At 48.4% G+C, this 15,485-nt stretch overlaps 1 protein-coding gene across 4 annotated transcripts in view; it reads left to right on the top strand.

Moving 5' to 3' along the window:
- Positions 1–15,485, top strand: part of STRN3 (striatin 3) — a 77,777-nt gene that overhangs the window by 15,809 nt on the left and 46,483 nt on the right. For all 4 annotated transcript variants that reach the window (XM_088456586.1, XM_088456587.1, XM_088456588.1 and 1 more), the window contains exon 2: positions 505–608. In XM_088456586.1, the coding sequence (XP_088312712.1) occupies positions 505–608 (104 nt within the window). The remainder of the gene's footprint in view (positions 1–504; positions 609–15,485) is intronic.

The raw sequence follows: 15,485 nt of genomic DNA, 5'->3' as shown, positions 1-15,485 counted from the left end.
GATGCACATTAATGTGCTACTGAACATACACACTATGCGATGTGGACGATATATTGTTCCAATTTGCCTCAACATTACATATTGTCCAATATATCGCCTAACTAATGTGTACCCGGCCTAAGACATTGTTCTGTGACTTTCCATTGCAACTTGAAAGACAAAAAAAAAATCCCATAAGTGTGTGAAGTTTGTGTACCCTCTGGCATCACATCACTTTTTCCACCTCCACAATGCTTTGATAGTTTGCAAAGAGGATCAGTATGATGTAAATGTCTCCAATGGTAAATCATAGCATGTTATGCTCCTGTGACCTCCCTAACCATATCTGCCTGTTAATCCGATAATATGCAGTATATACAGAGGTTATTGGTTACCTAGCGCATTGGTTAGCTAATAAAACCTCTCGGAGCCGTCCTGCGATGATACAGGCTACCGCCCTTTCTGGCATCTTATCTATTGGCAGTGTGCATTATACTTACAGTCCTGTTTGCTGCTGTTTTCCAGGCGCGGATAGCCTTCCTACAGGGTGAAAGAAAAGGTCAAGAAAATTTGAAGAAGGATTTAGTGAGAAGAATCAAAATGTTAGAATATGCTTTGAAACAAGAGAGGTAAGCAGGAACCGCCTGCCATGTCATTAGTTTGTGTGCTTTGTCTTTTGTCAGCATCTTCGGGGGTTGGAAATATAGTTAATCAGGAAAATATCCACAAGACTGCCCCTGCCTGTACATGTATTCCTAATGGAGTGCTTTTATTGCTGTGTTCAGTGTAGACCTTGTGAATGGACTCCTTTCCAACTTTTTACAATTTTGTTACATTTTCTCTTTACAATTTACCACCAGTGGTACATCTGAGCCAATGTGTTCCAGCTGTTATCTAAATGTACTTGTGTAATCTCTTCAGATATCTTATATTATAAGTGTAGTTGTCCAGTCGGCTTTAAGTAGACTTTTCTGATTTAGTTACATTTTAGTTATTTCATAAAATGGAAGTAAAAACATATATACATTTATTCAAATTCTAGTAAAGGTCTCAGCATATGCTGGGTCACCTTGGTCCAAATGCTGCTCCGCCTCATTCTGTCCTGGCTCTGTCGCTCCCCTACTCTCTCCCAAATACTCTGGGCTGTTTATACTTAACACTACTCGTTGCAGAGCAGTCATCTGACTAAGATCAGTAGTTTGCTGCAGTTGGGGCCATTGGAAGGGTGGCACGCAGTCTCCCACTGTGCATGCATGTTGGAGCCGGGACTAACTTTAGCAATTTACTATGCAGATTTTAGCGGCCCAACACAGTACTGGAAAGTAAGGCACTACAATAAAATTGTCACATGATTTTAAGAGGTCCACTTTGTGCTACCAATATTGGTATTTTTTTCTTCTTCAGGGTCCATAGGGGATCCACAGGGACACCATTTGGGAGGGCGGACAGTTTTTCGTTTGTTGCGGCAGGATACGGTTGCACCATTTTAACAGGGACTGCTTCAGCAGCCCCATGCTTTTATTTTTATAAGTAGTTTTATTTTTTGTTACTTCAGAACAAGCAGCGCCTGTGCTGCTGCTCCATCTACCTCCACTGGCGCCGCAACACCGATAACTGTGTGATTTCGGTGAGCACCAGTAGGGCTTAGCTAGAGGCTCCACTGGGTACCCAGGACTGCAGCCGGGCAGCGGAGACTGACAAGTGGCAGTTCTTACCTTTGGAGGGCGCTGCAGTGGGGCAGCTGGTTTGTCCGCTCCCTCACTAGACCACCGGAGTTAGATCTGGCGCCGGGGACTCTGGCGGCGGCCATTTTGCACCAGGCCAGTACACTCGGGGGTTAATGCAGCACAGGTGAGGTAGGCTCTCCCCCCGGCAGCCCCTCCGCCAACCCAGACGGCTATCCCTCATTAAGGGCTTTCCCGCTTCTGAGCTGCTGCTCCTCCTCCCTATATGAGATACTCAATAACCATTATTCAGTGGTCTGCTGAAGCTGCTGGTCTCAGGAGGTTTGGGTCCAGTCTCCTTGTATACCTCTCTCCAGGGGCCAGGTTATACAACGCTCAAATCCTACCAACTTATGTGCTTGTGTAGCTGATTCAGAGCCCATTGTAATTATATTTATATGTATTGTATGTGACTTGTGCTTGCTCTGCTGTGGTGATGCACATTAACTTTCTGACTGTTGTTATTCCTATCACTACTATTTCTCCTTAACCCTCAACTACCAGGTGTGTAGTAGTTCAATAGTACTTAACCTTTACTTGTACTTCTGAAGGCTGTCACATTGCATTGTTAGCTTTACACTTATTGTGTGCTATTTACTGCCTATGTCTTCTGAAGATAAGGATAAACAGGAGGCTGAGGCCTTTGGGCCTGATTCAGACCCGCTCACAAGCGGGTCGATGTTGCCCAAGTGCGCATGCGCACGACGGAGGGCCTGCCTGGGGCGTGGCTGCCCAGACGGAGGCGTTCCCTACCATCTGGGGCCGGCCCCACTGACATCACTAGTGATGTCAGTGCGAGTGCTTTTTGCTCTGATAGAGCCAAAAGCACTCCAGGGCTTGCGGCAGACGAAACCCTACCACAAGGGTCTCTTCGCAAGCCCGATGGTCGTGATGTTCAAGACCATTTTGGCCGCTCGCTATAGCTATTGGTTGTGGCCGCTCCAAAAAGTAAGAGGGACTGCCCTGATTCAGAGCGAGCGCTCTGTCAGAGCGTCCGGCTCCGAATCAGGGCCTCTGTGCGGGTTACATGCAAATCCTGTCTTGCAGGCTTGTCCCTTCAGGATTCCATACAGGATGGTTTGTGTACTAATTGTTATAGATTTACTCACCAGTCCACATTTCCTGACCCGGTTTATGAGTCACCCTGGGTGTCGTCCTTATCCCAGGTAATGACGCAGCTAGTGGGTTGTTTATCAACTCTCATGCTGCCTCCTACCATAGGCTACTCAGTTGTTACAACCTACAATGTCTGTACCTCCTATGCATTCTCCTTGGATGGATGTTTATGCCCATCAGAGTATGGCTCAAACGTTTGCCACCTCTCAACAAAAGTTACAGGCGGGCTGACCATTAGCCACCAAAGCACATAGGCGGACTGTATTATCTTCTCAGTCCACCCAGCTTTCGGATTCTGACATCATCTGAGGAGGCAGATGAAGCAAAAGGTTCTCTCGCCGAGTCATACTTGGGCGAAGAGCACCGTCAATCAACAGTGGATGTTCCTGCTTTAGTGACAGCGGTTAAATCAATCCTGAATATAGAGGATGATGAACCAGCCCTTAAACCTAAAAATGGGATTTCGGTACCTACCGGAAAATCCTTTTCTCTGATTCCACAGGGGACACTGGAGGTGCTTATGCTGGGGTATAGAGGCGTGGATAGCTGGAGCCGGCACATTAAATAATTTAGAAGTGTGAAGCTCCTCCCCCTCTATGCCCCATCAGCCCTCAGTTTAGAAAATGAAGACCGAGAGGAGATGGAGAACAAGCGGAGTAAAAAGGAGAGAAGAACACACAATAACTGAATCATACAACATACGGACTAAGCCGAACAGGCAGGCTAAGAGCGCTGAGGTGGGCGTCCAGTGTCCCCTGTGGATTCAGAGAAAAGGATTTACCGGTAGGTACCAAAATCCCATTTTCTCTTTCATCCACTAGGGGACACTGGAGGTGCTTACGCTGGGGACGTCCCAAAGTTTTCCCCACGGGCGGGAGCGCTCTGCGGCGCCTGCAGAACAAGGCTGCCAAAACGGGATGTCGAAGTAGCAAACGTATCAATTTTGTAAAATCTGACAAACGTGTGAACTGAAGACCAAGTGGCCACACGGCACTATTGTGACGTGGAGGCTCCTCTACCGGCCGCCCATGACGCGCCCACAGAACGTGTGGAATGAGCCGAAATGGACGAAAGAGGCCGACGGTCGGCACTAACATAAGCCTAATGAATAGTCAGCCGGATCCAACCTGCCAAAGTCTGCTTAGACGCTGGCCATCCCCTCCGAACAGCATCATTGAGGACAAAAGGCAACCCAGACTTACGGATGGACGCTGTCCTGGCAATATAGATGCGGAGAGCCCTAACCACATTCAAGGTAGAAGAACCTAGAAGATTGTGTCAGAGTCCTCCACCAACATTGGTACCACAATAGGCTGATTGTGATGGAAAGCCGACACAACTTTGTGAAGGAAAGCGGCTACCGTACGGAGTTCCGCCCTATCAGCATGAAACACAAGGTAAGGTGGCTTATAGGACAGAGCACCCAATTCCTAAACTCTACGAGCCAGGAGGAGGACCGTCTTCCCAGACAGGTACTTAAGATCAACCTCCTCCAAAAGGTTCAAACATGGGCGACTGAAGAAACAGAAGAACTAAGTTTAGGTCCCAGGGAGCTATTGGAGGTACAAAAGGAGGCTGCACGCGCAAGACCCCTTGAAGAAACGTCTGCACCTCAGGAATGAGGGCCAATTCCTTTGAAAGAAAATGGAAAGAGCAGAAAACCTGCACCTTTAAGGTTCCCAGACGAAGGCCAGAATCCAGACCCGTCTGAAGGAAAAACCAAAACCGGGACAAACGAAAAGTCCTAGACTGAAGACCCCGACTGGAACACCATGAGATATAAACACGCCAGATGAGATGATAATTCACAGCCGAAATTGGCTTCCTGGTGCGTAGCATGGTGGGAATAACAGTGTCTGGGATTCCATTGCGTTTTAGGATATCTGTTTTCAAGAGCCACCCCGTTAAACGCAGCTGCGCTAAGTTGGGGTGTATGAAAGGGCACTGCTGTACAAGCTCCGGTCGCAGGGAAAGGGGCCACGGATCATCTGACAATAGGAACCGAAGGTCCGAGAACCAACTTCTCCGAGGCCAGTTCCGAGCCAAGAGAATTACAGAGGCTGACTCTTGTTTCATCCTTTTTAGAAAACGAGGAAGAAGCGGAATCGGAGGAAAAAAGGTAATTGAAGTCGTAGACCCACGGACTTGTCAGCACCTACTGCTTCCGCCTGCGGATCTTGAGTTCTTGACACGTATACTGGGAGCTGACGATTCAATCGTGACGCCATGAGGTCCACCTGAGGACATCCCCATCAACGTATCAGCGTGTTGAACACGTCTGGATGAAGCTTCCATTCCCCGGGATGGATATCCTGTCGATTTAAGTAATCTGCTTCCCAGTTGTCCACACCAGGGATGAATAACGCCAACAGGATTATTGGTTCTCGGCCCACCGGAGGATCCGAGTTACTTCTCGCATAGCCATGCGACTCAGAGTCCCTCCTTGGCGATTAATGTAAGCGAAGGCCGTTGTGTTGTCGGACTGAACTCTTACCGGACGAGCCTTTTGAAACTCTGTTGCCTTTATCAGAGCATTGTAAATCGCTCTGAGGTCCAACACCTTTATGGGCCACTTCTGTTTTAGAAGGGACCATCAACCCTCAAAATGATAATCGAGGACTACTGCTCCCCATCCTCGGCTGGCATCCGTTGTTACGATGATCCAGTCCACACTCCGAATCTTCTGCCCGCTAACAGATTGTGTCCACCAAAGAAGGGCCACTCTGGCAACCGGGCTCAGACGGATCTGTCGATGTAGAAGCAGATGGGACCCTGACCCCTGTGCTAGCAGGTCCAGCTGAAACACCCTGGAGTGGAACCGGCCAAACTGTAGTGCCTCGAAAGCAGCTACCATCATCCCCAAGAGACGCAGACAAAGAAGCATTGATACCTTCTTTGGTCTGAGGACCAGCTGAACTAACAATCGGATATCCTTTGGCCTTGTCTGTTAGAAGAAAAATCCTCTGTGATTCTGTATCCAATATCATGCCCAGAAACAGAAGTTTCTGGAACGTATTGAGATTCGGCTTCTTGAAGTTGATTATCCAACCGTTTTGGATTAGAGTGTGATATGTCAGTAAGGCATGATGTAAGAGAAGAGATACCGATGGAGCCTTGAGTAACAGGTCGTCCAAATAAGGGGTCATGTTCACTCCTGATGACCGAAGGAGGGCGATCATGACTGACATGAGTCTGGTGAAGATGCAGGGAGCCGAGGATAACCCGAACGGCGATGCCCGAAACTGATAATGATCTTTCAATATGGCGAAGCGCAGAAAGGCCTGGTGTGGTTCCCAAATGGGAACATGGAGATAGGCATCCTTGATATCCAGGATAGTAGGAACTCCCCTGGTTCCAAGCTCGCTATGACTAACTGCAGAGTCTCCATTTTTGAAACAATACATCTTCAGATACAGAATCAAGGACTTGAGGTTTAAGATGTGCCTGACCGAATCATCCGGTTGGGCACTACAAACAGGTTTGAGTAAAATCCCATACCTCTTTGATGCTCCAGACCTAACACATATGATACTATTAGAGACTGGATTGCCTCCTGTAGAACCCTCTTGTCTGCAGGTACTGGCAGACTCATAGTGAAGAACTGAGGTGGAGGGGGGAACTCAAAGTCTATTTGGTACTTCAGGGAAATTAGTCTCCACGGTTCTAAACAGGTCTGGTTCCGAACTTGTTGAAATTTCTGCAAGCAGGCTACCACCGCAGGGGACCCCAGGTGGGACGGAAGACAGTCATGCCACCTGTTTCTCAGCTGGTTTAGGCGCCTTTCGACAAGCAACAGTGTGTGGTCGACCTCTCTCTGCCGCTTCTTGCTTGCGTGGGAGCACCTCTGGCTCTACCACAAGAGGAATGTGGCGCATGAATGAATTGAAGGTCCAGTGTAAGATCTTCTGGGAGCTGGAGCAGTAGACGGGAGGAAAGAAAACCTACGCCCCCCCCGTGTCCGATTTCCAGGCCAAAAAGCAAGTCACCAATGAATGGTGAACACTCCACCGCACGCTTGGATTCTGCATCTGCTTGCCAAGCGCACAACCAGAGGGCTCTGCGGGCTGTCCCTAGAGGCTTCTCCCAGGTAAACTGCAGACTCACGTATGTGTGCTAGTAGACGTAATTCTGCTCTGGAAGGACTCTGGTCCGAACCTGTATCAACTGGTCAGCCCGGCAAACCACGGCCCTGTTAACCCAGGAGGTAACAAGGGTAAGTCTATGTTGAGCTTCCACTGCAGTATAGTCGTTAAGTACAGTAGCTCCTGTACTAGAAGTGCTGTTTTCTTAGAGACGGGAGATTGACGCATCTACATGAAGAGACGTTTCCCACTTTTCCAACATGGACGATGGAAAATGATAGCTAGCCGGAAACAGACGTGGAATTTTGAACCGCTTATTCTGCTGTTTCTAAGTCACAGAAAGCTGCTGTGACAACGGAAAAACAGCCGGGTACATGAACTAATTCACACTCTGGGACGCAGGAATCATATCCTTAGGTAAATTGAGGATATAACTGCTAAAATTAGAGATTCCACCCCGGGAGAGGCGGACTCTAACTCCCGTTAATGGTGTGAATTGGAGGGTACAGACACCGCTGTACCACGGTGTCTAGAGATCTGTTTAACCCAGCCACCCAGGGAGGAAATAGTAGATGCAGATATGCGTGTACTGATAGCTGAGGCACGCAGGTCTCAATATTGCTATCTGTGACGTTAAGTCCGTCGTAACTCCTACCATGTCAGCGGCCCATGGAGGTGAGTTAGTAACAGCCATAGATGGCTCCATTGTTATACAAGCGTCACATAACGTGGACCCAGCAGCATACGTGTTACACTAAGAACAGACAAACAACTTTTGAGAAGCCTTTGTTCTGCTTGACATTGATACACACAGTCACTCAGAAGGACACACTGAAAACATAAGGCTGGTCTGGGACACAGAGGAGGAGATACACCCCACTCCCCTCCCACAGATTAGACTCCCTGCACTTTCTCACAGCCTTCTGTACCAGGGATGTAGGGCTAATGGTTGTGCAGGAGTCCAGCCTTCTGTAGCCATGCAGCTGCACTCTGCCTTCAGGAGGGAGAGAATGCAGGCATTAAGTTTTGCAAAATATGGCAGGCACGCTGTTTGTAACAGCTCTGTGCCTGAGCAGTGTGAGAGAGACCGCGCTGGGTAGCTCCGCCCCCCCGTCCTTATCAAGTCTGTCTGCAGTCTAAAATGGCTGCCCCCGTCTAACGGAGGAGCTCATTGTGTAGGACAGACTCAGCGGAGTCTGGAGTGTTTAGCCCCGCAATGCACGCCCCCTCCGTCCCTCTGCAGCCCTTAGCGGCGAGCAGGGACTGATTTCAGCTTATCCGGCTGTCTCTTGTATGACGCCGCCTGAAGCAGCGCAGCAGCGCTATACTGGGTGGCGAGCGGACGGGCGGCAGGCGACGTGCGCCGGGGGGGGTGCAGGTCGGAGTTCAGCCCCGCAATGCAGGCCCCCTCCGTCCTTCTGCAACCCTTAGCGGTGAGCAGGGACTGATTACAGCCTATCCGGCTGTCTGAATGCCCCCGCCTGAAGCAGCGCAGCAGCGCTATGTACACACTGGGCGGCCGGCACGCGACGTGCGCCGGGGGGTGCAGGTCGGAGCGGGGAATGCGCAGCAATACTCACTGCGCTCCCCAGAGGTTCTCACAGCATGCAGCACACTCTTCTTCCTATTAGAGCTGTGCTGTGGCGATAAGGAGCTGTCAGTGCTTTTGTAATAAGCGCTGTGCACTCCTTCCTGTTCTACTAAGAACAGGGAGCCAGGTACCCGAACCCCACCTTTTAGAGAGGTGGCGAAGGGTACCTAATATAGTGTAAAAGATGTACAAAATAAATAAACCTAAATAAAAGAAAATAATAAACATATATGTGTTGCTGCATCACAGCAGATTGTGACCAGCTCCATGAGGCACATTTTCTAAACTCAGGGCTGATGGGGCATAGAGGGGGAGGAGCTTCACACTTCTATATTATTTAAAGTGCCGGCTCCAGCTATCCACGCCTCTATACCCCAGCGTAAGCACCTCCAGTGTCCCCTAGTGGATGAAAGAGAAACACCGTTGTCATGTCAGAAGGTGGTTAAGGCTGCATTCCCTCAATTAGAACAGCTCACTGAGCTCATGGGAGAAGTTTGGGGTACTCCTGGCAAGCAGTTCCAGGTCCCAAACAGACTACTGTCTTTTGTACCCTCTCCCTACTAAGGAGTGTACTAAGTGGGAAGTCTCTCCCACTGTTTCACATGTGGCTTGCTTAGTCAGAAACTCTACGCTGCCTTTACCGTCTACATCCTCCCTTAAAGAAGCCACGGATAGAAAGCTAGAAACTTGTTTAAAGTCAGTGGCTGGCGCTATTACTAGGCCAGCTATGGCTGCGGCCTGGGTGGCTAAGACTATCAAAGGATGGGCAGGGGCACTGGAAGAAAGCCTACCATCAGACGTTACCAGGGAACAACTGGCCTATATCTCCCATATTCAGGAAGCGGCCTCTTATTTGGGAGAAGCTGAGTTAGGTACTGGACTCCTTGCCTCTAAGGCATCTGCGACTTCGGTAGTCGCACGCTGGGTCCTTTGCTTACGGTTCTGGAAGGTGGACATGGAATCCAAGAAGGCACTCGAATCCTTACCCTTCTCTGGAGATGGGCTGTTCAGCACAGAATTGGACAAGATTGTGGCTACCGTGGCAGCCTCTAAAACTGCCTTTCTGCGATCAGCAACGGCCTCAAAGCCTAGGCTGTCCTCTTATCGGACCTTTCGCCCCCAGGATAAGGCAAGTGGACAGTCTTTTCCCAGGCAGTCTAGTTTGCTCAAGACCACCAAGCCGTGAGTCAAGCAACCTCAGTCGACCAGACCTCCAGCTTCCAAGCCTGACTACAAACCTTCCGCCTGATGGGGCTGGCCTCCTCCTGGGGGATCCCAGGGTGGGAGGCCGGCTTCTTCAATATGCCGACTTTTGGTGTCAAACAGATGCCTGGGTCCATGAAGTGGTCTCTCAGGGGTACACCCTCACTTCTTGAGGCATCCTCTCCAGCAATTTTTTTTACAGGTCCCCCATCAGACTCATTCAAGGCCCTGGCCCTCCATGAGGCCATTCACTCCCTGCTCCATTCAGGGGTGATAATACCGATTCCTCTGGCTCAGAGAGGAACATTGTTTTTTTTTTCCACTCCTTTTTTTTTTTTTATTAATATTATTCAGAAACCGAATGGGTCTCATCAGCCTATTCTGAATCTCTGATCCCTCAACAGGTTTATCAGAGTAGGGACTGTACTGTATGGAAACTTTATGATCAATTGTCATGGAATTGGGCCTGGAGATTTCATGGTTTCTCTAGACATTCAGGATGCATACCTGCATGTACTTATAACTCTTCCAAACCACCAGCGGTTCCTATAGTTTGCTGTTCTGCAGCAACATTACTAGTTTCGGGCACTACCCTTTGGTCTGTCAACAGCCGCTTGGGTCTTTACCAATGTAATGGCGGTTATGGCGGCACACCTCAGACGCCAGGGAGTCAGAATCCTGCCATACCTAGACCTCTTAATCTTGGCAGACTTACCGGTTGTGTTACAACGCCATCTCCAGCTGACCGTGGATTGCCTGCAAACACGGCTGGGTCCTCAATCGGAAAAAGTCCTCCCTATCTCCGACACAGCGGATGATGCATCTGGGGCTACTCCTAGATTCTCGAATACAGAGTATCTTTCTGCCAGCAGACAAGATTGACACTACACTTGCGCATGCGTAGCTTGCTCCACAATCGGGAGGGTATCCATTCACTCAGCAATGCAAGTCTTGGGGTCCATGGTATCCACCTTCGATATGGTTGAGTATGCCCAGTTGCACTCCAGGCCTCTGCAACAACTGATTCTCTCCCGGTGGAAAGGACAGTAACATCTGATCTGGCCCCAGACGATCCTCCTCTCTCCGGAGGTTCGTCTCATACTCTCATGGTGGCTACAGACGTGCCATCTGGACAAGGGTCGCCCCTTATGGATTCCAGATTGGGAACTTCTCACGACAGATGCCAGCCTTCGCGGATTGCGCATGGTAGTCCGTCATCATTCCTTTCATGGATGGTGGACAACTCAGGAATGTCGCCTGCCCATAAACATTCTGGAGCTTCGAGCAGTGTACAGGGCACTCACTCAGGCGCAGGATTTCCTCCACAGCAGGCCAGTCCAGATCCAGTCCGACAATGCAACTGCGGTAGCGTACCTCAACCATCAGGGAGGCATGCAAAGTCGGGCAGCCATGTGGGAAGTGGCAAGCATTCTGGTCTGGGCTGAACATCATCTCCCAGCAATCTCGGCAGTGTTCATTCCAGGAGTCCTCAACTGGGAAGCGGGCTTCCTGAGACGTCAGGACATACACGCCGGAGAAGGCTCTCCATCCGAATGTATTTCAACTCCTGGTGGACAAAAAGGGCCTGCCAGACGTAGACCTCAAGGCCTCACGTCACAACCACAAGGTCCCCAGGTACGGGTCAAGGACCAGAGACCACTCAGCTGCCTTCATGGACACTCGGGCAGCGAGGTGGGACTTCAGTCTCGCATACCACTTTCCTCTGATCTCCCTCCTCTTGACTGTGCTTTGAAAATTCAAGCTAGAAAGCGGCATGGTGATACTAATAGCCCCAGCCTGGCCCAGGCAACATTGGTTCACCGATCTACGGAGTCTCTCCATAGACATTCCGTTTCCACTTCCTCTACAGCAGGACCTGTTGACCCAGGGCTTTTGCCTGCACCCGAACCTACCTTGTCTGTTTTTGACGCCATGGCTCTTGAGTCATCCCCCTTAAGAGCCAAGGGTTTCTCTCACTCTATGGTCCAGGCGATGCTCAGGGAGCACAAGCCTGCCTTAGCCCGCATCTATTAGAGTTTGGCACTCTTAATTACAATGGTTCTCCCCTAGAGGCTATAACCCTACGATTTTCAGTAGACCTCAAGTGGCTGACAGCGAAGACGCTCTTTCTCCTCGCTATCTCGTCTGCCCGCAGGGTATCTGATTTGGCAGCACTCTGATGAAGCTCACTATTTTTTCTTTCATACGAACAGAGCTGTCCTGTGTACCGGGGCTGGGTACCTCCCTAAAGTGAATTCGCGGTTCCATTTAAATGAAGAGATTGTAGTTCTGGCCTTCCAGTCCTCAGATCTTTCTGCAGGTGAAGCTTCCTTGGATGTGGTTCGTACTCTTCGGATCTACATGGATCGTACTAATTCCTTGAGAAAATCAGATTCTGTTTGTGCTGTATGGCTTTCACAAGTGAGTCTGGCCAGTTCTGGCTTGATGGCTTTGCATGACAATCTTTCAGGCCTACACACAAGCTGATCTTCCTGTTCCAAACAGAGTTACAGCTTATTGTACTCGGTCTGTGGGACCCTTGTGGGCGGTTTAACGCGGCGCTTCTGCTGAACAGTTGAGCAAGGCGGCCACGTGTTGTTCTGTCCACACCTTTCTTAGGTTTTATGCCTGATACCTTTGCCTCTCAGGATGCTTATTTTGGCCATCGGATTCACCTTTCTGCTCAGGAGCGTACTCACCCTTAAATAAACTGCTATGGGACATCCCCATGGTATCCCTGTGGATCCCGTATGGACCCTGAAGAAGAAATTAAGAATTATGGTAGACTTACCTTTATTTACTCTATTTATTCGAAGTCCATAGGATCCACAGGGCGCCCACCCTGACACACCTGGTCTCCATGGGTTTTTTCTCTTTTATCACTGTAATGCAAACACACGGCTCTCTTCTTTCCTGCTCCTGTCTTGGGCTTGTTTACAAAACTGTCTGGCTTGGGGTGGGGTATATGTGGAGGAGGACCAATGCATTCTGAGAGCTAATTTTTAACTGTTTGGTGCCCGTCTCTCTCCGACCACACATCCCCCATGGTATCCCTGTGGATCCTATGGACTTCTAAGAAATAGAGTTAATAAAGGTAAGTCTACTATAACTCTTAATTTTTCTTGGGCATGTGCACTTGAGACTGACCAATTAAATTTCAGAGACTGCCCTATTTTTTTAAATAGATAAACATGGGTTGGGTACGGGATTCCGGCAGTCAGAATCCCGACGTTGGCGTCCCTACTAGGTTACCATTCCAACAGCTGTAGGGAAGTATCCTAAACCTATCCCAACCCCGCTACTTACCTTCGGGATTCCGGTGGTCAGGATGCCGGCGCCGATATTCTAATAAATTTTGGGATTCTAGCATCGGTATTCTGACTGCCGGAATGCCCGCTGTCGGGATATTGAACAGACCCCGATAAACACATAGGGGTCAATTCAATTAGGAGTGAGTTCCATGAAATGCGCATATATTGCATGAATGCGTGCGCCTGAGCAATGCGTGATTAAATTAGAAAAGGCAATTTGTTTTACCCACAGTGAGGGTGCGTGACTACTACAGAATGCTATTTGGGAGAGGTGCATAAAAAAGTGGAGAAACCTTCCTGGACCCCAAAAAATTGGCAACTGGGATAGCCGGATTATACTTAAGGCTGTTAGTGGCCTAAATTAAAGGCCTGGAGATTCTTAAAAGCTGTCAAATGGCTAATTTTGCAGTTTTAATTAATGGTTGAAAAATTATTGAAAGCACTTGTTTTTTTCAGCGAATTAGTCTTTCCAGCATTTTGGGGTACAGAAAAATGTCTGTGTAGTAAGTTTTCAGTGTTTTTAAATAAGTTTGTAAAAAGTTAGAATAAACATTTTTAGCTCCCAACTGCAAGTTCTAAAACCCATCAATACATCACCTCGGCCTGCCTGTCCCACGCCGTTTGCACCTCGGCCTGCCTGTCCCACGCCGTTTGCACCTCGGCCTGCCTGTCCCGCGTTCCTGCTAGGCTGTTTCAGCAGGGTGCCGCGCCCTGCCCTATTTCTAAAGGGCAGAAAGCACCCTGTCCTCCGGCACCCCGCTGAAACAGCCTGCGGGTACTGTCCCCTCCTCTGGGCCGCTGTGTCCCGCAGGTTGGGAAAACGGCGGTGCAGTGGTCACCGCCGGTGAATCGATGCTGGGCACATGCGCCCGGCATTCATTCACAGTGACCGATTGGGGGCTGCCCTCAGTGTGATCCATTTATGCCTTGATAAAAGGACAGGTGGTCCCGAAACGCGTTGGTAGTAGAGGAGGCGCTGGACCAGGCTACTCTACCAAGTGCAGGAGGGCATTGAGGACGGAGATGAGGTTTCCGGATCAATCATCCTTTGTTGTACCCCGCATGTTTACATCCTGCATCTGGTAAAGCAGCCACCTGGCAACTTTTATTTATTGGTTTATTTTATTGAGAGTGATTGAATGCACTTTATCCCGGTTGTTGTACAACAGCATTTTAAAAGTTATGTGTTTTCCTGTCTTTTAAATGTATTAAATTTGCATATTTTACCATGACCTTTAAATGTGGTTTTATATGGTGTAATGTAATATGTAATACTATAGACAGCAGATATTTTACGGAAATGGCATGGATGTCACCGCCTGAATTTTTGCATAAACTTGAGTATTTCCAGAGCTCTAAGGGTAGCGCCTAAGGCTAAGATAATACTTTTAGATGTGATCAATTCAGTGACCGCTTGGGGGTTGCCAAGCATGTCCGTAAGTGCCGTGCACACTCCCAAAAGTAACGAAAGGGGGACGCGTCCTAAAGACACGTTCCTTTTCCTTGGTCACGCGCCCTTTTTGAGCGTGCGCAGAAGTTTCCTTTCTCCAGGTTCAGCGCCGGAACTAGAGTGAACTCTATTGTCCCACGCCATTTATACCTGCGCGTACTTGTCCCACGCTATTTATACCTCCGCGTACTTGTCCCACGCCACTTACACCTCCGCGTACCTGTCCCACGTTATTTAACACATTATTGATCTGTTTAGAGAAATTCACCTCAAAACTGACATGTATTTATTGCCCAAATTATGCTATTTAAACAAATCAAAGAATTGGGATGGGTGTACCAGAGGTGCCTCGCTGTGTCCTGACATTTTTACCTTAAAATAAAGATTTTCCCTCTTTTCTCCTGCTCTTTGTGCGAACAAGAAAAGTGAATTTCTGAAAAATCAATGCGAGCTTGGTATTACACTGTAAATGTAATTCTCTGAGACAGAGATGGTTATCATTAGTATTGTTAGTCATTTGTAAGGTGACACAGTGCCAAACAGTGAGGAAAAGCTTTCTATTTACCCCCATGAGGTTGGAGGAGCCCCAACACTTTTTAAATTTGGGGCTGATAGCAGAGAGAGAGTGTTTTTGTTTTATTGGATAATAGCATTGATTTATGATGGGTGATATGTGTCGCATAGAAGCACCAATGTTCTTGTAGTGCCAAAATGTGAGTTGCTATCTGATAGAGCAATTTGCTATTTCTTAAAGCTTGAATACAATTAAGTTTCAGATCAAAAGCTTTGTATAATTGTGATACAAAAGGTGGTCTCTTTTTAGATCTTTATTAAATAGGGCAACCTCTTAGGCAAGTCAAATAATGATTCAGGGAGCCTATTTTATACTCTGTGGAATAAGCACGCGAGTTTACCAGTGTTTCAAAACATAGTTGAGAAGATGTATTGATTAAGTTTTCAAGCTATTTATAATCTACAACACTAGAAAAATTGACGTTCCCTTTTTGAGATTAATGCATAACATTATTT

This window comes from Taudactylus pleione, unplaced genomic scaffold, assembly GCF_031769625.1.
Source record: "Taudactylus pleione unplaced genomic scaffold, aTauple2 ptg000707l, whole genome shotgun sequence".
NCBI lineage: Eukaryota > Metazoa > Chordata > Amphibia > Anura > Myobatrachidae > Taudactylus > Taudactylus pleione.
Note: the sequence above shows the minus strand (reverse complement) of the source record. Positions and strands in the feature narration are given on the sequence as shown.